Source organism: Centropristis striata, chromosome 19 (assembly GCF_030273125.1).
Source record: "Centropristis striata isolate RG_2023a ecotype Rhode Island chromosome 19, C.striata_1.0, whole genome shotgun sequence".
In the NCBI taxonomy this organism is placed as follows: domain Eukaryota; kingdom Metazoa; phylum Chordata; class Actinopteri; order Perciformes; family Serranidae; genus Centropristis; species Centropristis striata.
Window position 1 is genome coordinate 13,917,035 of NC_081535.1, and position 22,380 is coordinate 13,939,414.

Consider the following 22,380-nt stretch of genomic DNA (forward strand, 5'->3'; position numbering starts at 1 on the left):
TGCCAACTAATGTCCCTATATTGAACACTGAAGACGTAGATGGATTATTGTTTTCTAGTTGATCGCTTATTGTTGTAATGGCTGTACAGTTTATCAAAATTAAAAGGAGCCCATTTAGCATGTGGTTAAAGAGCGCTGTGCAAACATTATACCGATCCTTGTGTTCAAACACATGATCAAATCTCCAGAATCCACATGCAGTAATTGTTCAGTTTGCAAGAGGATCATCCAGAAATCCTAACCCAACTGCCACCACCTCATGTGCCTGCAGGCCTTGTTGAAAGGCTGCATTCAAATAAATAGCAATTATAGGGTAATTACAGAGTAGACCTTTCTTTTTCTTTCTGATTTACAGAAATCCCCCAGTCTAAACCATACAGTCTATGGTCCTCTTGTGTATTATGATCAGTGTTTTTACAAATTGAGACAAGATTTGTGTGGAAATACTGTTTACTTCCACTTAGTGATGCAATTAGCTAATGGTATTTTATGCTAATTTAATTAGTTTTGTGTCTCCTGATAGGTGCTCTATATCAGAGAGGGATGCAAAATCACATAAAAATGCTTTAATTTCAGCATCAAATAAAAGCCTGGATGTTCAGAGAATTGAACTATTGCTTATTTGATAAACAATGTTTTTAATAAACACAATAATTTTGCAATAATGCTTTTGCATTGTATATTCTTGCCATATATTCCCCATTTATACTATTCTGGCTGTGTAAAGACCCTGTACAATGTATTATGTCCAATGTCAAGATATTCAATAAAATAAAGATGGTAGAGAGACTACAATATCTCAACAATAAGCTGACACTTAGATGATATATTTGCATATATGCACATATGCAAACATTTGTAAAGAAACACACAAAGACATTTCATACAAAAAAACCTTATTTAGGAATGCTGCAAGAGATACAATTGAAACCCTGGACCCAGCTAGACCGAACAATAAGCTCATAAGCATAACAAAAATGCCATGGTAGTCTAGTTCGATCAAAACAACAAAACAGAATGGTGACACATGAATGGGTAAGCTTATATTATGAATGCACACAGTGTGTATGGGGCTGCAGCTATTTGTTTTTTTTTATTACCTACTGTCGTCCTGATGATCATTCTGTTTTGGCCATGTCATCGTGTCCTCAAATGATGTCAAGCTCTCCCTCTTAAGATGGTTCTCGTCAGTCCAGAATGTACCTGGCAGTGACAGTAATAAAGAGCTCCATCTGCGCCTGGCAGGCAGAGGCAAATGAACCAATTAAGGTCTGGTGAAGTCTCCTCTTTCACCTATTGGCAATGGCTGCTGTCATCTTCATCATGATGAAAAGGAGAGAGTGCAAGGGTAATTAAATACCAGCAGGGGCCGGGGGGCAAACCTAATAACTCTCTCTAACAAGCCACTAAGAGACCTTATTGCTCGAGAGTTCACACAACCCAAAGCATGTTAGGAGTGAAGAGGACCACTTACTGCACACAAACATTCACATAGTTAAAAGGCCAGCATATTCCTCAGAGTAAATTGACCTTGTGTGGAGATATCTGCAATAGCCCAGAGGCAAAGTACAAAAAGCCTCTTATGCCTCAGTGTTTATCTTCCACAGTGATCTCTTCTGCTCTAGTCAGAACTGGCTTTCATGTGAACCTAAACACTTTGCTATGCTTGGTATACATTCTTAATAGAAATGTCTGTTGTAGCAGTGTCACCTGCTGGCAAAAGTATGCTAGTGCAGCAATGTTCTAAGGCATCTATGGATGTGCATTCCACTCCAGCCGTTTTTTGTAGTTATGAGTCTTTTTGGAGAATAATATTTAGTGTTTAACACAGAGATCAACATATTGAATTTGCTGATGGATAAACTCACAATCATAGTCCTAAAGTTATCAGCCTTGGTGACAGCATTGTCTGTTGTGCAACAACACACTCAAAGTGAGCAAGTTTAAATTAAAGCTTACCCAACTTGTGGTGCTAAGAAATGTAATTTGAACAAAGGGTTTGTGTAAGGGTTTTTATAGCTGAATATTTTGTGTATGTTTAATTAAAAAAATATTACATGAATATTTTCAGCAGTGAGGTTGCACAAAAGATGGACACACAAATTTCCTATCCGTGGATGGGACACTGAAATACAGTAATACAAGCATAAATTCTGATTTGGTTTTACACCTGCAAGCCAACCTCACAAACTTCAGATAAACTAAAAAATACTAACGATCCTTATTTTTTAAAATACTTTTGCATTACACTGAGGCTTTAGTACAGTCACACAAATGCCCAATATATTTTACAGTACTTTATTTCCTTTTTGTACACAATACTGCATAAGACAAACCAAAAAAAAGGAAAATAGATGCAGTGTAGGCTTAACATTTTCTTAACTAAGACAAATACGAGGGGCAGTGAATAAACAAAAACATAAAGGTGTCTGTGTATGTCTCCTCTTTTAAATATGCCCTAAGTCCATGTTGATGGTTATTCAGTTTCCTAATATCCATCTGTTATTTTGATCCTTTTTTGATCAGATGGTCAGATCAGTCTGAGCCCTAGTAAGTAGGTAAGTGAGTGAGTAAGTAAGTAAAATGCTGCTCAGTTTAGTCTGTATTGGTTGAACCACAACAGTAGTAGACATCGTTCCTACGGCAACGAGTTGAAGCTTCCTCCAAGAGGATCATGGGAAATAGTTCCAGCTACCGACGCGGAGGGAGTTTCGAAATATCCAACGATTAGCGACGGTATACCAAGTAATACCATAGTTATATTGACATTTCCGAGACCAAACATGTAAGCATGACATTTGAGTATAACCACTGTCGTGCAGGTGCTCAGGTTGGGTTTTTATCTGGGACCAGTGCTGCGCGGAGTTAGCTAAATTAGCTAGGCGGCTAATGCTAGTTAACGGAAAGGTTGATGTCGGTGATGGTTTGTTGTTGGTTCAAATAACGGATAGCATTTACGAATAACAATTTGATATTGCCAGGACATTTTATTGCTGTTCGCGTTCAACGAGCCTATCGCATATTTAAGAGTGACATTTCTAACTAGCTACGTAGCAAATCACAATGTTTACACTGCAGCAACTTGTCGTGACTAACGTGACTTATCGTCTTGCTTGACTAGTGGGATCTCGATGAACCTTTATACAGTCTATGCGATGAACCCTTCCTGAATGCAAAACCAAAAGGAAGAACGGACGCTGTCTTTTAAACATGGAGCTAAAGTTGGAGGTTGTTTTGTCATCCAGCATCAAACGGAAGAAACCATGGCCGCGATTCTGTTGGCTTGGGAAGGTGAGGACTGCCAAAAATATCAGCCACCAAAACTTTGCTATTCTTGTCAGAACAACGTGAGTGTGACCCTGTGTCGTGTCCTCCTTCAGGAGAAGGAGTCTGTGTTCCTGTTAGATGACAGACGGATCAGTGAGATCAACATGGTGTCTGGCCGCACCAAAAAGAGGACTCCTAAACTCCATTCTTTGCTCAACAGTGTGGTGACAATGGCCTCATCCCACAATGGTATGTTTAATGTTTAAACCCAAAGCAAAACACAAGCCACCTGTCAATTTTGAAATACATTAATGTTTCTTTGGTTTTCAGGAATGTGGCTTTGTGGGCTTTTGGTGTCAGGAGAGCTGTTTTTGTGGAACAGGGATAAAGATTTGTTGAAGACTGCTGCATCAGTCCCAGAGGTCATTCAGATAACCAAAGACATTCAAGGTATGCACAGTACTGTTATATGTATATGTGTTCTCTATACTTTGAGACCATAACAAACAGTCACTTGGAAAATGTGGGTGGGTGCATTCTTTACCCTAGATGTACAAGTACATATTTGCTCCAATATTTTATTGTGTATACTTTCTCAGGGAATGCCACACGACTGTCACTCCAAGTTTCAGGGGATGGGATGCGTGTGCTCCTGGTAGGCATAACAGGGCAAGTGTTCCTGTGGGAGTGTATAGATGTCAGAGATTTGACAGGGGTGCGAGATGGCACGGTCAAGGGACACTGGGCACTTATACAGCCCCTTGAAGACTCCATTCTGCCTACCTTACAAGACAAAGAAGCATCCCAACACACTATCTTTGTCAAGACAGAGGTCTGTATGATGGAAAGAATATATATTTCGCATATTGTGTCATGTTTCAATTACATACACATATTTACAAATATGCACTCTATTTCTTATTTTCTATTAGGCCTTCATATGTTATTTCATTCAATTCCAAATTTAGGTTATGGGTGATGCCTGCTTATCAGCTTTTGTTTTCACATCTGGGAAAGAGCTAATCATCACCTGCCTGAAAATTCAATGGGAAGAAGGACATGCAAGAGTCGGGTGAGTGAGCAGGTGTATGTAACAGACAGGACTCTAATTGTGTATTAAAGTAGTTAAAAGAACACATTTCTCTTTGTAGTTCTGTGGCATACAGCATACAGTGGGCCACCAAGACATACCCCATGTCTCATCTGACCCCACCCTGCCAACCAGTAAAGTCCAGAGGGGCCATGGTGCTAGCCTTCTCCCCAGATGGCTGTCTGTTAGCCATCATCCTGAATCAGAGACAGCCCAAGGTGATAATCTGACCTGTCTATCTCTTCTGTCACATCTTTATACGTTCTTTTCCCCCCTAGAAATGTGAATGAAGATGCATATTTCCTCTTGTTGATTGCAGGCCACACAAGTCCTCTTCGTGAGCACGCAGAATTTTGTCTCAATATCAAGTGGTCTTGGAGGATGTGGAAGTAAGAAAATGGAAATCCCCTCTAAATACATAAGGTGAGGCTTAACCTTTACAGACATTGCTGTAAGACTGACAAGATTTAAGATACCACGAAATAATTATCAGCTGAAATATCAGCTGTCATTAGAACTACTTTCAAGTCTTTGATGTACAGTGTGTTCATTCAAAAATGGGCTTTATATGTCTTCTCTTTTAGGTCCTACTGGGTGAGCAGTGTGAGCTGGTCACCAGGCGGTCTTTTCCTGGCATGTGTTCTAAAGAGAGGCTCCCTTCTTATGTTAGCTCGCCTTGGAGGGCTTCTCACGCTAACAAGCTGTGGTTGCAATATTGACTTTGGGCCTGCACACTTCCTACCTCTGCACCCTCTTGTCACTTACAGGTATACATTTGATAGATAGATATTTTTTCCTGTGTCCTTGTTACAAGTAATTGGTTCTTGATTTGGGCAGATTTTCATTATTCTAAATTATTCTCTTTCATCTGTGGTCATGTTTTCTATTGATTGTTGTTTCATTTTCACCATGGGAATTAAGTCATTGCTTCTCTCTATATGTACAAATAGTTTCAATAAAAGCTAATCTGCTGATTATTGGCTTCATTAATCATATTTTGGCTGGTAAAATTACTTTTACAATTATTCGATTGTCAAAAAACTTATAATAATAATATGATAATTGGTTTGCTACTAATCGCTCAATTTATCATTTCAGCACTGATATAATGTCACTGATAAAGTTTTCTATTCTTCCCCTCTGAAGGGCACCCATGTCTGCAGGGAAAGCAGAGCCCTCTCTGTCCAGCTCTAGCTTGTCTTTACGAGATGTCTTAAGGCAGCGGTATTCTGTGACCTGGCATCCACGGCTGTTGTACTTCATTGTGTCTGATGGCTACATGGCAACAGTTATGAGGGTGTTAGATAGGCCTTCTCCTGCCCTGCTGCTGAAAACACTTCTAAATGACACAAGCAAGGACCTTGAGAAGGCCAGCCGGATACTTGATAAGTCACAGGTGGTAAACTGGTCCTCTAGGAGTGGGAAGAGGGAACTTACTCAGATTTAGTATGCACTCTTTGCTGTACTTTTCTTGACAAATGTTTTCTTCACGTTCATTATTTTCAGATTCATGTGAGGGCATGGCTGGAGTCCATATCCTGCTTAAATCTTGACAGCTGTGGACCCAACACTGCAGACTCTGTCATTACGCCAACCACAGATGGATCCACTCTGCCACTTTTCTTGCAGGATCAGGGGACATTAGGTGGTACAAGGGAACTTCTTGAAAAAGTACAGGTCAGTCAAAGAGTATAAGATAGAAATACTGCAATCTGCCTTATCTCAAAGTCCAATTCAAAAAAAGATATTGCAGTTACGATATTACCGTGCTAACATGCCCATATAAAAGTTTTGAGTGCCTCAGGTCCTGACTGTTGAGGTGCAGAGGCATTCTTCTGAACTTCAGGCAAGAAATTTAAACGTGACAGAGGGAAACCATATTTGTTTTTATAGCCCAGCCTGTCAGTGCTGTTGGTGTGCTTCAGTTGTGAATTGGATGGTTTTTGCAATGAGGCTGATTTTCATAGAATATAGTTTTTCAATTATTTACCTCATTTAAATACTTACAAATTGCACAGAAGCAAGATGCTATTTCCATGGTAGCACAGTTAAGGGTGCTTGGATAATTATACGTTCTAATTTGTGAAGTTTTATTTGCTGAAAAATGTGTAATCCTATTTAGAATTTGTCTGTCTCTGTCTTCATGATTGTATCTTTTTGTCTTATAACTTGAAAACGCAGCCTTTCCTGTTTTTATTTGGCATTTTTTTATGTCAAATTACTATTGTGCCGGTTATTTCTGTCATGGCTGCTGTATTTAGTTGCTTGATTCATTTATGTTATCTGTTGTTTGTATGGTTTCCTAGACTTTCTTTGACGATGACTCCGATGTAGACGGACCTCCTGTTGGATCTCATATGGAGGATGGCGGGCGTCTCGAATTTGCCTCAATGTTTGACACGCTCCACGCCCTGGACACACAAACTGACACTGTTACAAGCCCAGATTATGAAAAGCACTTTGTTGAAACAGAGAGGAAGACTCGTCTTCCTCAGCGTGAACTTGGTCAAATCCAGACTAAGCTGTTAACAGCTTGGGCTCTTGGCATGTCTCTAGGAAATACTGTGGAAAACAGAACTCATCTGCTGAAGCATACCCTTTACTGTGTGGTTCGATTGGCTGCTTTACTTCATTTGATGCCCCGCTCTGTGACCACAGGAAAAAAGAATACTTCAGTCTCTGCTTGCCTTCTGCACCTCCTTAAATCCCTTCTGTCTTTTCTTCCCTGGGATAACACTCACTCGGATGGGCCCTGCTGTCTGGGGCTGGTGGTGGAGCTCAGTATGCGCCTGATACGTCTCCTGCTGACCCCTCACCCTGACTCCCACCACACTGGCCACTGTCAGTTATCTTCTCACAGTTTATCCACAGTCCTGCATATCTTGGAGCTGGTCTCTAAGTCTCTTGATCACACCTACAGCCTACAGCAAAAAACTGTCCGGTCCTCTGCACATGAGGAATCTCTCTGTCAGCCACTACAGCCCTGGCCTTCAGATGCACACTATGTGCCTCTCTTACAGGATGACAAGGAAGAGAAGTCCAGTTTTGTACATCAGGCACTACCTATTCCCCAGCGACCATCCAGCAGGTACAAACCATCTCTCTGGATTTTAATATGTCAGTATTTATGAGCAAACTATTTTTGTTTTGTATGCAAGTCTTAGTCACTGAATGTCATGTTTTGGCTGGAATTTGAGGCTGTGAATTAAAGAAATTGACGATTTTATGTATTGGCCAGATTGTTGGGAGTGTGGCAGTGGGTCTACAGAATCACCCAGCAGTATATGGTGGAACTAAAAAACTTTAAAGGCTGTGATGGCTGGAAGGAGGAACAGCAACGATTGTCTGTCATCATGTCACAGATCCAAACAGCTCTGCAGGCTACAGGAGAAAGGCTAGAGGAGGGTCCTGCACTACTGAGTTACCCAGGTCTGTATCTAACTATGGTAATTGCACCCACTACAGGAAATAAATGCATTCATTAAATCAAAATAAACCAAAAGCAATTTAACTGTAGTTCAGATTGGAGAAATATGTCAGAATATATCTGAATAATTATTGATGTTTCGTATTTCACTCTTGTTCCTCCAGGTGAACATCTTTTCCTGTGTGGCTCGTACCTCAAAAGTGCAGATTCATGGCGGTCGCAAATCTGTGAGGAGAGTAACAAAGGTTAGAACCCCTGCTTCAATTGTTCCATTTAAGTACACAGGTCACATTTAGTCTAAAATGGTAATCATATGTCTTTCTGTCAGGCTGCGATCGTAGCGTCTTCAAGCAGACACGGCATTGTCTGGCACTCCTATACAGTCTGCTCTCCCAGTACCGTCTGAGAGAAGCACAGGAGTTGGGGGACCACATGTCCCGCTTAATCCTGCACAGGGCTGGACACCAGAGGGACAACATTACTTGCGTAACAGGTCAGCTTTAGACAATAAAATGGTAAACAGGTGAATTGTTAATAATTAAGCTAAAGAAAATACATTAATATAATCTCTTCCTTTATGCTCTACAGATTCTCCTCCTTGCATGTGGCTGCCGATGGATCTTCACAATGATGCAGCTTGTGCCGTGGTTCAGACCCTGGGGAGATTCATGGCCTCTTATTTCACCAACCAACCACTCTACATCCTACCCCCTCACCATGTGGCTGTCTTGCCTCCACTACATCTACCTCATGGTGTGTTTCAGTAATTATTTGTCACTTAAAAATATAATTTCTTTATTTATACCGCTATTTAGTAAAATGTTCTTTCCCAGCCCCTGACGTTGGGCGCTTGGTGCCACTGTGCCAGGAGGAGGTGGCTAGAGCAGTGCGACAACAGCAGCTGTCAGAAGTATGGACAGTAGACTACGCCCAGGACCTGCTCCTGCTGGGGGGTCTGCTTCCTGAGACTGCCTGGTTGGCTTATCATCTTGGCGACTGGAAGACAGCGGCCTCTCTGAGCCTGGCATATACAAATTACTGCACTGACCACTTTGACTTCACTTGGTCAGTGTGAAAGAACACAGTATAATCAAGGAGTGAATAAAATGGATTCACTGCAATTAATTCAATTAAATGTTCAACTTTTACCATGTTTGTTTTCATTAACATCAGGCTCAGGAGAAGAGAGTTCCACCTCCCAGCAGCTTTAGAACCAGAAAGCATTTTTCAGGTTGAGTTGGAGTGTCTTCTTGGCAATAAATCTGACTCCCAAGACTGCAGAGATAAAGATGCTGACAAGAGCTTTGCAGGTTAGTGTCATCTGAGAGCTATAAGATGACCACAATTCACATAAAAAAACTTTAATTTCAATCCGTGCTTTGTCTCAATTCCCTTTACTAGACCCTTCAGAAGGAGAAGACTGGGACTTGTTACAGGTTTCAATACAGGAGATTCTGAAGGCTTCAGTCATGGCTGGAGTCAATGTTATGTCTTCCCCTTTGTCTTCCTTGCTGGACACAGCCAAGGACCTGTGTTCTTGCCTGCCCTTGATGGTGCCCAGTGGACTGTATCTGCCTTCCCCACCTCTTTATTGCCCTCAGCCTTCTCCCAACACACAGGTACATAACATAGAAGATCAGCCTTTATATACAGTATATTTAGCTATAAATTCTATAATTAAATGTTGTGTGTCTCATTCTTAGGACCCAATAGGGACAATAGGGCAATTTGCAGAAGTTGCATCACGTCACAAAGTGTCCGGAGTTCTCCAAAGATTATTGTTACTCCTGAGATCTGCACGGTGTTGCCATCCTGCTGCCCAGTGGTACATCAGTCATCTGCGCCGTGCCAGACACATACTGCACAAGGTACTTTCTGACTCTGAAGATTTTTAATTGATTTTAATAAAGAGATTAAAATCCCCAAGTGCAGCTGACATAGCTGATATTCTTTGTTTACAGTTTCATGCATTTCAAATACAAGAGTTTTTTCACTTGACATCAGCAACAACTTTTTTTCTGAAGAAATGCAAATTGTGCTACAGTTTCAATGGTGCATTGTACAAAAAGAAACTAGTTGTAACAAGAAATAAGTGGGGTGATATGATGTGTGATGTTGTTGTCAGATCAAGAAGAAATACGCCTATCCGTCAGCTGCTGAAGAAGAAAAGGCTTTTCCAGAAGGCCTGATGAGGTTTGTTACCCGTAGTGGATTCTTCAAACGGGGGCCAAATAAAGATGGTCATCTGGACCCTGACACCATTCAAACTATCAGTAAGATAGATTCACCACTCAATAAATTGCTAATGTCATAATCAGTTATTTACTTTCAGGTAGTACTTATTAACTATATTTCTTACACAAGTCTGTTTCAGGGAGCTGTGCGGTTTGTGCTGGATGCTGCACGTCAGGGACCAGCTCTCCATTTCCTGCAGGAAGTATCAGGCTGCCAGACAGTATGATAGAGATGAGCAGGTATTCCATTTGTGTTTGATTGTGTGACTTGGTTATTTATAAATATCCTCAGCCACAGACGCCCTATGATTTTTGTAATTGTGTTCCTCAGATTTCTGATGGTTCAGAAGTGAGATCTACCTGTGTTGATGCTCTGCGCTGGGCTTGTCGGTTCCTGCCTTTCTCTTGCTTCCTCAACGCTGAGGAGATCCTCCAGGACATACTGCTCAGCCTTGTGTCTGAACTTCCTCCTCTCTCTTTGGTGACTTTTTCTTGCCTTTTCTTACATAAACAGTCTTCATTAAGGTAAAACAGGATGACCTTGAGTGAGTAAATTGCTTTCCCTTGCCTGTTCTCCTTCTTAGGTGGCAGAAACACTGGTACGTGCTTTCCCAGAGGAAGAAGAGTCTGTCAGAGTCCCTCTGCGAGAAAAGTACAACTCACAGCTGCAGAGACTCAGGCGATGCAATGTAATCGGTAAGAACATTTCTGTCAGAGCATTTTGCAAAAAGACCTAAACTAAAGAATTAAAATAGCTTAAGTTACCTCAGCCAGACTGCCAGATGCAGCTTTCAGGCAATAGGATATTGGTAGTTGGTCCTCTGTCTGTGGTTGCACTGTGTTGCTACTGCATTTTCATTTTATAATTATTAATATATATTTGTCATCAAAATCATATTTCTGAAATTCCAAACCAGTCTTGATTGTGCTATTATTAGTGCTGGTTACTTATGATCACTGTATGCTGTGATATTCTGTCTGTTCTCTAGAGGGGGAAAAAGAGAAGGTGAATGAGTTGATGATGATTGTGATTCAAGACAAATTCAGGCAGAGGAGAAAACATCTTGGGCGTGTGACGAGGCACCTGGCCCTCCCTGAGCTCCATCTGTGGGAGAAAGAGGATGAGGAGGAGGACAGGGGGAGCAAACATGGGATGGCCATGTTGAAGCAACTCTCATTTGGTACAAGTCTGAGCACAAGCACCTTAACCGATTGTGGATTCCCCCCCGTTTACAGTGATGGAGACACTGTAGAAAATACATCTGAGGCTATCTCTCCAGAAATGCATAGCAGAGCTATGACAAGGTAAACAGCACTACTATAACACTGAGGTGTCATGCATCTATGTTGTGGCTTATAGGGTTGTCACGATACTAAAGTTTTCAACTTGATACTCAGGAAAATATTTGATACTCTATACCATTTTCGACACCACAAGGATAAAAACAAAGACCCCAAAATTTAACAGAAATATATTTATTAACAAGAAAAATGCAACATGTAAAAATTAACAGAACCACAGGTTAACTATTTATAATAGAAAACAGTTGTGCAAAAAGAAACTGCAACTCTGATAACAAGCTTCAGGTCTGAGGTAGTGCAAAAAAAAAAAAAAATACAATAAACAATAACAATTAGAACAATATTTTGAGGTTGTATGCTGTGCACAATATTAGGCAAGATTGATAAAAAAAAATAACTTAAGTGTTCATTCCTTGGCTATGTATCGATACTTTTGAAAATTAGTATTGTATCTGGATACAACGTTTTAGTATCAGTACTTTTTTGAGTATCGATATTTTTGACAACCCTAGTGGCTTATTTTGTGTTGTTTCTTGCAGGGGGAAAAAAACAAAAAAAGTAAGACACAAAGAACATGCAAAGAAGACTGCTAATAAGATTGAAAGTGTCATTCAGGAGGAGTCAGGCGATGCCAAGGAGAATGAGCAGCCCTCTCTACCAGTGGTTGGCACCTGGGAGTTTGAGCTGGAAGACGAAGAATATCTCAATTTCCTGGAGCTCTTCCTCAGCTACGTGCTAGAGAAGGATAGTGCTGATGGAGGGGACTCGGGCAGTGAACTTCCCTTGTTGAAGGGCTTCTCCTCCCAGCTGCGGGACAGAGAGTTGCATTCTCTCACCTTTGATGTGCTCACAACTATTCATCGACGCCAAAGAGATGTGCACCATCCAGCGAGGAAACACTTGGCCAATGATCCTCCAGTGTTCAGAGCCGGCTGCTGCTACAAGCCTTTGAAACAAAGTACAACACCTGATCTGCAAACCTCCTCTGTCTGGAGTGAAGCCCCTGCATCCAGAACTAGCTTTTCTGTCACCTCTCTCCCTGGGCTGAGAATTGGCCGGCAGAAAGGTTTGTTTGGCCTCAGACAGCAAAGGCCTTTAAGCCAAAGAATGAAGGGAGTTAGTTCTGAAACTAGCCCTGTTCGAAGTGCCTTTCCCACAGGACAGCCTTCAGAGAACCTGATATTTGGCTCCTCAACTTCTGTGGAGACTGTGATTGAGCTGCAGCAGGGCCTGGACCCTAAACTAGAGGCTCAGTTTCCAAAACTGGGCAGGCTGCTGGAATGGATGGTACGCTGGGCTGATAGGAGGGTGCTGCTAGGACATCATGGCAAAAAGAAGAAAGAGAGGGGAGGAGGGATTGGAGGAACAGCTGATGAAGGAGTAGTGATCCGTGTCAAAGCCTCGGCGCCTGCTGTCCTCACTTCCCTAAGCTTGTTGGAGCACAGGTACACTGCTCTACTCGGGACTGACAGCTACAGTGCCCACATCCAAGTTCCAGAAACACAATGGACTGTAGCCCCTGTGCTGCAACCTGAGACGGATAAGAACCTGGAGAGAGAGAGCAGTGTTGATACAGGCTACCCAGGATCAGCCAACACTCCCATCACTGCTCTGGATCCCAATCTACAGCAAGGAGAGCTGTCCATGTGAGTGCTCCATGTTTTTATTTACAATGGCTTATTATTGGACTAAACTAGCACAGATACATCAACCAGCAAATGACATTAGTTGGACACATGATGGTGAGCAGCAAAAATAAAAATGTTTGCATTTAAATAGATGATGGTGTATAATTTGGTGTTTCGTGTTTGTTTTGTACTGATTTATATTTAACATGATTTCATGTCCTGTACAATTGTATATAGAAGAGCATGGTTCCTTTTAGTTTTACTGTAAATACCAAAAGGATACCCAGAGAACACATACCTCCACCATGGCCATGCCCTATATAGCAATGTGAATGAAAGTATAGAATGATTTATTTATCCTTTATAGACAACAAAACTACAAACAAACAAACTGAAATGAAAACATAATCTCCTTGGCAGAGGTAATAAATAACCTACCTAATATTTTTTTTCCTGCTGTAGTGGTTCTCACACAGATGAACCAGAAGAGCTGACATTTCACAGGACACCTCTCCCTGTTGACCAGGATCAACAGACCTTTCATGCTGAGCAGAAACAGTCCAGTTCACAACAACCATCTCTAGATGACTTAGATGTTACACCTGAAAAAGAAGGTAGCACAACTTTTGGACCATCAGAGTTGCTGTAATGCAGACTGTAATAACAGAGTATATTAATTGATGTGTTTGATATTTTAAGGCAAAAGTAGTGAGAGTGAAGGTTTGGAAGTGTCGTCCTCTGTTTCCAATGGCAACATCTCTGCAAACATCTGCACTCCTGAAACGGTGAATATTAGTATTTAGGATTCTTTTTCTTCTTATGTATCATCAACATTGTTAAAACTCACAAACCACTGTTGCTTTTCTTCCTTTCAGAGTTTAAAGCTTGCAGACTTGGACTTCTCAGAAGAAGCTGAAGACATGTCCAGCTCCACTTCTCTGTGAGTTTTTATTTTTTACTTTTGAAAGAAAAAATGTATGTGATATGTATTTTCCTTGAAGGAAAAACTTACTGAAGTAAGTTAGTGGCAACATTAAAGAAGAAGGTTGTTCAGTATTGCAATTTTCTTTTAGATTTGAAATCTTATCATGTTGTTATTGCTAACTATAAATGTAGTTCCCTTACATTCTTCAACCTCACACTGTATATTTTTTATTAATACATCGACATGTTGCTGGGTAAACATGAGGCCACAACATACAAAACAGTTGCTTACATTGGGTGTTGAAATTGTTTGTTTTGTTGTTTAAGCCACAGTGATGTTAAAAGCCTGCAAGCCCCGCCACCCCCAGAGCCCCAAGGTCTTCCTACTGTCCAGCCTGAGGCAGTGGTCCATGCAGAGGCTTCAAGTTCAACAGGAGTGCTGCTCCCCAACACACCTGTGGACCCTCCAAACCTTCAACCACAAAGCTTCACAGCTGGTGCGCCCAATGCAGATTCCACAGCGCCCGATCAGCCATTATCCAATCAGACTCCACCAATGCGACAGCGTCTGGGTGAAGATTTATTCAGATTGGTTCAGGTAAGAACAGGCTGACCAAAAGGAAAGGTTTGTGTCCCAAATGCATCTTTAAATTGGCTCTCATCTGAAGTGTTTTTGTCATTACAGAATATCAACTACATGAGCCTAATGGAGGTTTTGGGAGCTTCGTTTTCTAACCTGCAGCTTGCTCAGCAGAGCTCTTCATTGGCCCAGTCTATCATGAGCACCTCACACCCTAATGTGCCATCATCTCTTGCTGCTAATTTTATTCCTCAACCAAATGCCTTACCTGTTCAAACCACCACTTCTGTGCCACCTCAGACACAATCACATGTGCCAAGTTCAAGATCCTACAACCCTCAGTACAGTCAGGCCCCTGCATGCATGTTTGCAGATCAGCCTGCCATCCAGAGCTCAGGGAACCAGCCTCACACAATCAGCTCCACTGCTGAGGGTGCAGGTTTAAGTTATCAGGTAAGTGTTCTGTTAATTTGCTTGCTTCTATGTTAACAATAACTTAATCTGAAACTAAAAATGTTTTTTTTATTCTCAGGAAATGCAGCCACTCTCTGTGCAGGCAGTGTCACCAGAAATCCAGTTTAGTGAAAGTAGAAGGTTAATCCCACCCTCACAGGGGCTTCTGGCCACTGCTGACACCGGTCATGCTATTCAAAGTACCCCTGTGTTACTGCCTTCTAATGATAGCATACAAAGTGATCCTGCTCCACAGGTCTTAGGCTTGAAGTTACTTCAGCTCCACCGTCCTCCATTGCCCCAGCAGAGTGTCCCATACCATCCCCAAAGCTCCCAGGGCCTCCACACTGCAAACCCTGCAACTATAGCATCCCATCAGCACAAGCTTAAAAACAATGACCACTCGGTTCCAAAAAGACAACTCAGTTTTAATCCCCCACATGATCCAACGACCAGGAACTCTCAACCCAAGAGTCAGACGTGTGAAAGATCCAGGGGGCAAGGGTTCTCCCTGCTTCCTCCTGCTATGCCAGCTCACACACCTGCACCGACGCAGGGCCTTCGTCTGCTGCACATTGAGCCTGTTCAGCACAGCAACATCACATTCCCACAACTACCTCTACCACATTCCTCCAGGCCTGCTACTGTCATTGCAGCCCTGAGGGGAGAAACACCAATGATCAAGCTTCTACATTTAGATTGTGAACCAAAAATGGCAAGAAATGCTTCCATTATTTAGAGATTTTGTAATTTGGTCTCATTAAATCTTGCATTGTAGTTTATGTATAGATATCTGTCTCTGCCACAGAGGTTTCCCGTGGCAGCTCCTCCAGCCCAAATCCCCCGTCTCATGTCCATGGAGGAGTTGACAAATTCAGCAATCTGGAGGCAGAATGCTGGAGAGGCTCGACTGCGGATTCTCACAGTAGATCCTCCTACTGAAAGCTCTGGAAGAGCTACCACTTCTTCCAGCGCTAACTCCACCAAGAGGCAATTACATTATAATTTTCAAGCTATTGATTTCCTATTTTAAGCTGATTATTTTACTCACCATCTTCACTGTGTGTTGTTTATAGGCAGAAGAGGAGAGAGGAGAAGGCGGGGAGGGCAACAAAAGCAGAGGTCACATTCAGACCAAATGAGTCTATCATCCCTACACAAGAGGTTGTACAATATTAATTGGAATGAGACATTTTGTGCTACTACCTAGTGTAATTCCAACATAATTTGTTTGTTCCAATATATCAACAGCAGACAAATGAGCCTGTAAATGAAGAGCCTGCAGCTGAAGAAAACATCCCCCCTGGGCAGGAGGTTGCCAATCTGGCTCAATTTGGTAATTGTTAAATACACATTTCACAAATAAACTGATATATTAAGAGAGTTACGGTCCCAAATGGATTGTGATGATCAAAATAAGGGAAAAACCAGCCTTTAGAAAGAGGGGGGAGAAGCGATATCATTTCTCCCCTGAAAGAATTTAATAGTTGTACAGAAATATGTGCGTGAAGAATGAAAAAAGAGACCACACCACTTCATCTCAAAGGGAGAAAACAGAACTGCATTATCGTAATTTCAAATGGACATTGATAGAATTAAGATACACATTTTCTTTGACGTCTTGGCAATGGTTATATTCTGATGAACTGCACACAAACCAAGTTTCTCTTTGCTATCTTATGCCATTATAAACCTCAAGATAATCACATGAGCAAAATTAATATTAATGTTGAATACCCTCCTTTGGACTAGCAGTTAAATAAAGGCTCCTATAAATGTTGCTGAAAGAGCACTCTGTAGCTTCTTTTTCCACAGCATTTTATCCTGCTTTAGGACATTAAAATGTCTATTGATCTGTTGTTCTTTTTATAATTAACTTTAACTCCCAGGGGCCATTAAATCTTTGCTGACTGGTCAGAGATTGTTGGACAGGGCCGCGTCCACTTCGGCTGAGCTTCATGCCTATGCTTCCACATGTAAAAGACCCCCAGAGTGCCATGATGCTTTCACCAACACAGACCCAGGTGAGTTACAGTTAGGGTTGCACTGTACAGTGTTAATGTTGTAATAGTTTTAAAGTTGTAATGCTATTACACTGCTGTTGCTTGTATGTGCCTGCCTAGGTTGTTTCAAGTGCATGTTGAAATAACAAAAACAAACAAGATTATTGACATTGATATAACATGTTGATTTTTTTTTCAGCTTCTCCTCCCACTCTTGTGGATAAAGCGGTGTCTGCCTCTATGACTGCTCCCAGTCCTAAATGTAAGTGGTTTTGAAAATTCAAGGTACAAAGATAAAACACTGCTTTTAATTTATTGTGACCATAATGAGGAGTTAACCATCATGTGTTTTTGTGTATGTGTGTTTTTCTCCATCAAGCACAAAGTTCAGAGAATCTGCAGGTTTGCAACAAGCGCTTTGTGCAAGAAAAAGAAGAAACCCCACAGCAGCCAGAGAGGAATCTGGTAAGAGGCCAGATATATAAGGTGGACCCAGCAGGGACTGGGAATGGTGCTGTTAAACTCCAAAGCTGTGAATAAGTCGAGAATTACGTATGTAACTACGGTTCTATGAATTCTGGATGACCGCCAGAGACGGTGCTTTAAGCACTGTATATTCCATCTCGCGCATGTGCAGGTCGAGTAGTTATACCAACAAAGTCATCTGTGACCCTTGGATAACCCGAGAACATCTATAACTTCTGGTGTCACCAGAGCATCTGTTCCTTCTATTTTCTCGTGATTATAAGAATATGTCTTATAATCGCTTATAATTGTCTTTGTTTCTCTGTCTTTGTCTCTCAGGGTCTGGGTGGTCGCCAGTTCATAAGTGTCTTGGATCTAGAAGACGGAAACCTGCATCAGGATTTGCCACCCTGTGTCAACCGAGAAGCACAAAACATTCCTTCCATCCTGCCATCTTCACCTACTTCTGCTCAGCTTCATTTACTGGCAACTTCGGTTATTAGGAGTGCTGCTGCTGCTGATCCACAACCCTCAGTCACAAGTCCAGAGGATCTCCACTGGAGATGTCACACAGGTCTGTTCAAGTCTTCATAACGAGAAGTTGAATGCAACGATGTCTTTATACTGAATACAATCAGATCAACAACAAAGAACAACACAACACAGTAGAATATGGTTCAAATATCTGTTGTACTCTACTCTCTAGATATCCCAGAGGAGTCACCATCACTCAGCCACATTGAGCCCAACATTGAGGGTCCAGAGAGAATCACTTTGCAACACGTTGTAGATCCACCCGACTCTCAAATCTGTCAAGCCATAAAGAACCAGGAAGGCAGACCTCACAGTACCTCATCTGCAACTCCTACAGTCTGGTTCTCTTCTCGCCTATCAGAGCTGGATGCTCAGTTAGCTGCTCTACAGAACATTGCAGACTATCTGGAGATGGACTTCTCAAACTCCAGGATGGTACATAAGCATGTTGTTTTTGCATTTATCCTGCTTACAGTATTAATGACACAGCAATTTACAAATTGTCTTTGAAGGCTGACAACAAATTTCATATATTGTTGCTTGTGTAGCTGGTGAACACTATTGAAAAGCTCACGCCAGTCTTGGCTCCTGACGTGAAAACCACCACGGCAGTAAAGAAAACTGTCAGACTGGCTGTTCCACGTGAAGGTATTACTTAAAATTATTCATCTGTAATAATAGCCACAACTGCATTGTATTTTAATTTACGTTGCAAGTCCTTGAAACCCTGAAACAAAAAGCAATGCTGAAGGTTTAATACACTAATATATAAAACTATAATATTATTTTTAAAAGAAGACTGTGTTGTGCGTTCTTTCATAGCACGGTTACCACCGCTGGACACTTCAGCTGAACCAAATGCCTGGGAAGAGGAAGAAGAAAATCAGAATGAAGGCGTGCTTCATAATGACTCCTGGGCTCACGAAAGGAAGCCTTTTCGTTATTCGTCTTACTCCAACAGTCACAACGCTGGTCCTTCATTCCTTCACAGCCCTCATAGTAAAGACAGTTTAATCAAACATTTCAGACAATCTTCCACTACCTTAAACAATCAGCATGCATCATGGCAAGCAACTGCTTGTTTGGTTGATGAATAGATACAAAAACTGATGGATTCTTTATTCTTGCATAGTCGTCATATACATGGTTGTTTTTAAAAGGTGCAATTTCATCTGTTTTGTTGCTCCCACAGGAGTTAAAGATCAGCTGAGTGAAGCATCTGGAATATCTTCTGTGTAGGTTTCTGACTTGCATCATCTGTTTTGGATGTTCTTACTGTTCTTTTATTCCTTCGATTTTACAATACTCTGTCCTCTACTTGTACATCTCTAGATGGGCGGATGAGAATCTGGGTCAGACTGGGTTATCCGATACAGCAGAAATCTTAGACGAGTTGGTGAGGGAAGGGTATTTATCCCCTACTGACCTTGATCTCTCCAATGTGCAGGCTGCGCACAGTAGCAGGTATGGTACGGACTAAAATTCAGTCCAAGTGAATATCTAAACAACTATGATTTATCACTTAGCTGAACAATAACATGACCCCTAACAGGATGGACCAGCAGCAAAGAAGTTGGATATCACAGAAAGTTGTCCGTTCAGAGGATGAGAAGAGAGAGCTGAGGATCTGGATGAGAAGAAAACAGAGAGAACGACTGGCTGCTTATCAAAAACACAGAGACAGCTTGAGGGAGAGGGAGCACAAACCTTTTTCTACATCTGGAAAAATGGTGAGATATGTTTACCTCTTAACTGGAATTCATATTGTAATATATTCCATTGTATGTAATTTAAAAAAATGAAATTCACATTGTTATTTGCCTGCTCTGCCCCCTGCAGAAATCAACAAACAAGAATCAAGCCATTTGGAAAACCAGAGAGGAAAAAGAAAAGTATGTACCTGTTTACATTGTTAGTGTACAATAACATATGCTTAGTGTTGCAGCAGCACAAAGACATAAATAAATACAGATTATACCTGAGAAGTGAAAACCAAATAATAAAATAAGAGGCATATACAACTACCACAGAAAGTATGAACTATACAAGAGCTATTAAAAAAGTTTCAAGGTAAGTGACAAATTAAAGTGACAAGTTAGTTAGATAAAGTATGTTTAATAGTCAAGTCAAATCAAATGTATTTATAAACCACATTTAAAAACAGATGATGTCAATCAAAGTGCTGTACAGACACACAGTTAAAGACACATAGTTCAAGTTCACAAATAAAAGAAACCTAGATAATAACAGTACAGCACAAAGAGACAAATAAAGGAATCATGGGCACCAGTCTAAATAGCAGCAAGTTTAGTGTTATGTAAACTGTATAGACGTATAAGATATAGTAGAAGTGCAATGAAAAAGTAGTATTATCATATAACAACATAGCATAGTAAAGTAGTTTAACAGAATATCAAATGTAATGTGTACTATATTACAGTATAGTAAAGTGTAGTATATATGTGATATAAAAATAAAAGCAATATAGTATAATATATAAAGATATATATATATATATTATATAAGTATTGAAGTATGTATGTGTTATGTATAACTAATTTCCATTTGATTTGATAGGTTGATGCTTCTGGATCAATACAACCAGAGGACCCGGGAAGCCTGGTCTTTGGTCAGTGACTTTGCCACAAGTCCTCCGACCCTACACACTTATACAAGGGCTGAAGGTTCATCAGTACCCTTAACTACACGACCCACCTCCGCTCCACCCTCTGGGAACACTCACAGGTATCTCCTGCAACAGTAATCTGACCAGGATCTTAACTCATTAAAGAATAATTGTACTCTGATCTAGCATTTGAATAAACCATTATTAATTCATTCATTATACCACAATGATTATAGTATGTACAGAGGAATGATTTGCAGGTAATGGGGGAAATATCTTTTTCTTAGGGCTTACAGTGTATCTGCCAATGAAAAAAGAAGTCTTAAGTCGGAACAAGCTCAACCCTACTTTCGCCCATGGACTGCTGAAACGCAGGGGCAGGCTTCAGAGGATTACCGCAGGAGACTGGGACTACATAGACCAGGTATTATAATGAGAATCAGCTGCTTTGGTGTCTTGGAAAAAACGCTTACTGAAAATATGTGTGACTATCAGCTGTTGGTATACCATGTAGTTATATTTTCACTCAAAAAATTTTTAATTTGCTTAATGTGTTCATGTTGTGTGAATTTTGTGTTAGTTACCTCTCTACCAGGGGACCGTCTGTCTCAGGTGACCAGACGTGGTATGCTCACACGCACACACAAGAGCCACAAGACAGAGCCGAACAAAGGCCCTTCGAGAGGGGCTGCTGCAGGGAGAGGGATCCTGAGGGAGCAGACGAGGATGGAAGAGAGAGAGGGGGCGAACCTTTGGGAGCCCACTTCGGACCTGAATAGGCTACTGGAACCAGAGTCTAACATAGTAAGAATCACATTCATCAGCCCATGTCTGAGATTAACGTAACTACTGTAGATGGAAAATAATAATACTTTTTCGTTGATAGATGATGTGATGATTCATAAATTGTTGTACACGTCTCAGGTTTTGGCTGGAGTGCTGGATGAGCAGGATAATGGTGCCACAGCTGGTGTGTCGGGGTTGGACTGGCTGGACAACCTTTCTGAGAGTGGCGGCAGCAGCCTCAGCAGAATAGACTGGGCAGCTATCGAGAGGATGGTGGCTGCAGAGGACGATTGAGCTTCAGTGTCTCAAGGAATGAAAAAAAAAAAAAAACTAGATGATTTATTAGTGGAAAACATAATATTTTCTGTGCCTATTGACAATACTGTAATTCAGAAACCTTTTAAGTATGATAACATGAATTATAATTTAGATATGTTTACCTAAATGTATATTATCAGCAGCGATATTAAATACAAGACATATTTATTTTTTATTGGTAAAGTAGGTACAATACATTCTGGGGTTTAAGCAATTTAATTGTCTTATTTCATTTTCAATATTTGTTCCACTGATATTGACAGTAATGTCCTATTTTAAACATTTAGGTTTGTGCCATTTGTGTGTTGTGAGTTTTCTATATTTCTAATTTATTTTTGTATTGTTTCAACTATTAAATATATAGATTTAGGCATTTTAAAGCTGTTTCCTCTCATTTTCAATGTCTTGTCTATATAGCGTGAAATCTGCCCCCTTGATGACACACACATATGTTTAAATATTTGACATAGTGTTTACAGCACAGCTATAGCAACCGATAGCTTCATGAGTTGCTTTATTGCCTCACACTGGATTCTGCTAGTCTTCTCCATGAGACAGATTCCATGCTAGTTACCAGTCTTGTTCTCATTAAAACCAGGTTTAAAAACAAAGTTTAAACAAGCAGTACTGAACGGGCCCTCGCAGTACACGCGTGTCGGGGCATGCTGCCATCGGGGTTTGTCCCTTACAAAGGCCAGTCTATACCACCCCTATAAATTTCATTGCCTTAAGTGTTATAGTGT

At 41.0% G+C, this 22,380-nt stretch overlaps 1 protein-coding gene across 1 annotated transcript; it reads left to right on the forward strand.

Moving 5' to 3' along the window:
* The first annotated feature begins 2,679 nt into the window (after positions 1-2,679).
* On the forward strand, positions 2,680-22,002 carry cplane1 (ciliogenesis and planar polarity effector 1). Its single transcript, XM_059358525.1, has 50 exons — positions 2,680-2,785; positions 3,122-3,291; positions 3,381-3,516; positions 3,598-3,717; positions 3,867-4,099; positions 4,236-4,339; positions 4,419-4,575; positions 4,677-4,780; positions 4,942-5,124; positions 5,504-5,753; positions 5,864-6,034; positions 6,664-7,445; positions 7,596-7,786; positions 7,949-8,029; positions 8,113-8,277; positions 8,373-8,537; positions 8,618-8,849; positions 8,958-9,094; positions 9,186-9,403; positions 9,488-9,652; positions 9,910-10,057; positions 10,149-10,258; positions 10,350-10,499; positions 10,603-10,714; positions 11,008-11,323; positions 11,860-12,966; positions 13,411-13,562; positions 13,648-13,733; positions 13,824-13,888; positions 14,200-14,470; positions 14,558-14,905; positions 14,985-15,620; positions 15,714-15,895; positions 15,982-16,069; positions 16,157-16,241; positions 16,795-16,929; positions 17,108-17,170; positions 17,288-17,373; positions 17,713-17,947; positions 18,080-18,342; positions 18,456-18,555; positions 18,730-18,906; positions 19,100-19,142; positions 19,240-19,371; positions 19,460-19,637; positions 19,747-19,799; positions 20,485-20,652; positions 20,821-20,957; positions 21,114-21,337; positions 21,458-22,002. Exons 2-50 carry the CDS (start codon positions 3,211-3,213, stop codon positions 21,611-21,613), a joined length of 9,681 nt encoding a protein of 3,226 aa, XP_059214508.1. The 5' UTR covers positions 2,680-2,785; positions 3,122-3,210; the 3' UTR covers positions 21,614-22,002.
* Positions 22,003-22,380: the final 378 nt, after the last annotated feature.

Bases quoted from the DNA above. Each gene is read 5' to 3' on its own strand.
- cplane1 (XM_059358525.1), top strand. From the start codon at position 3,211: ATGGAGCTAAAGTTGGAGGTTGTTTTGTCATCCAGCATCAAACGGAAG. The intron at 13,734-13,823 runs GTGAATATTAGT...TCTTCCTTTCAG, and splicing joins ACATCTGCACTCCTGAAACG to AGTTTAAAGCTTGCAGACTT. The intron at 19,638-19,746 runs GTGAGATATGTT...TGCCCCCTGCAG, and splicing joins TTTCTACATCTGGAAAAATG to AAATCAACAAACAAGAATCA.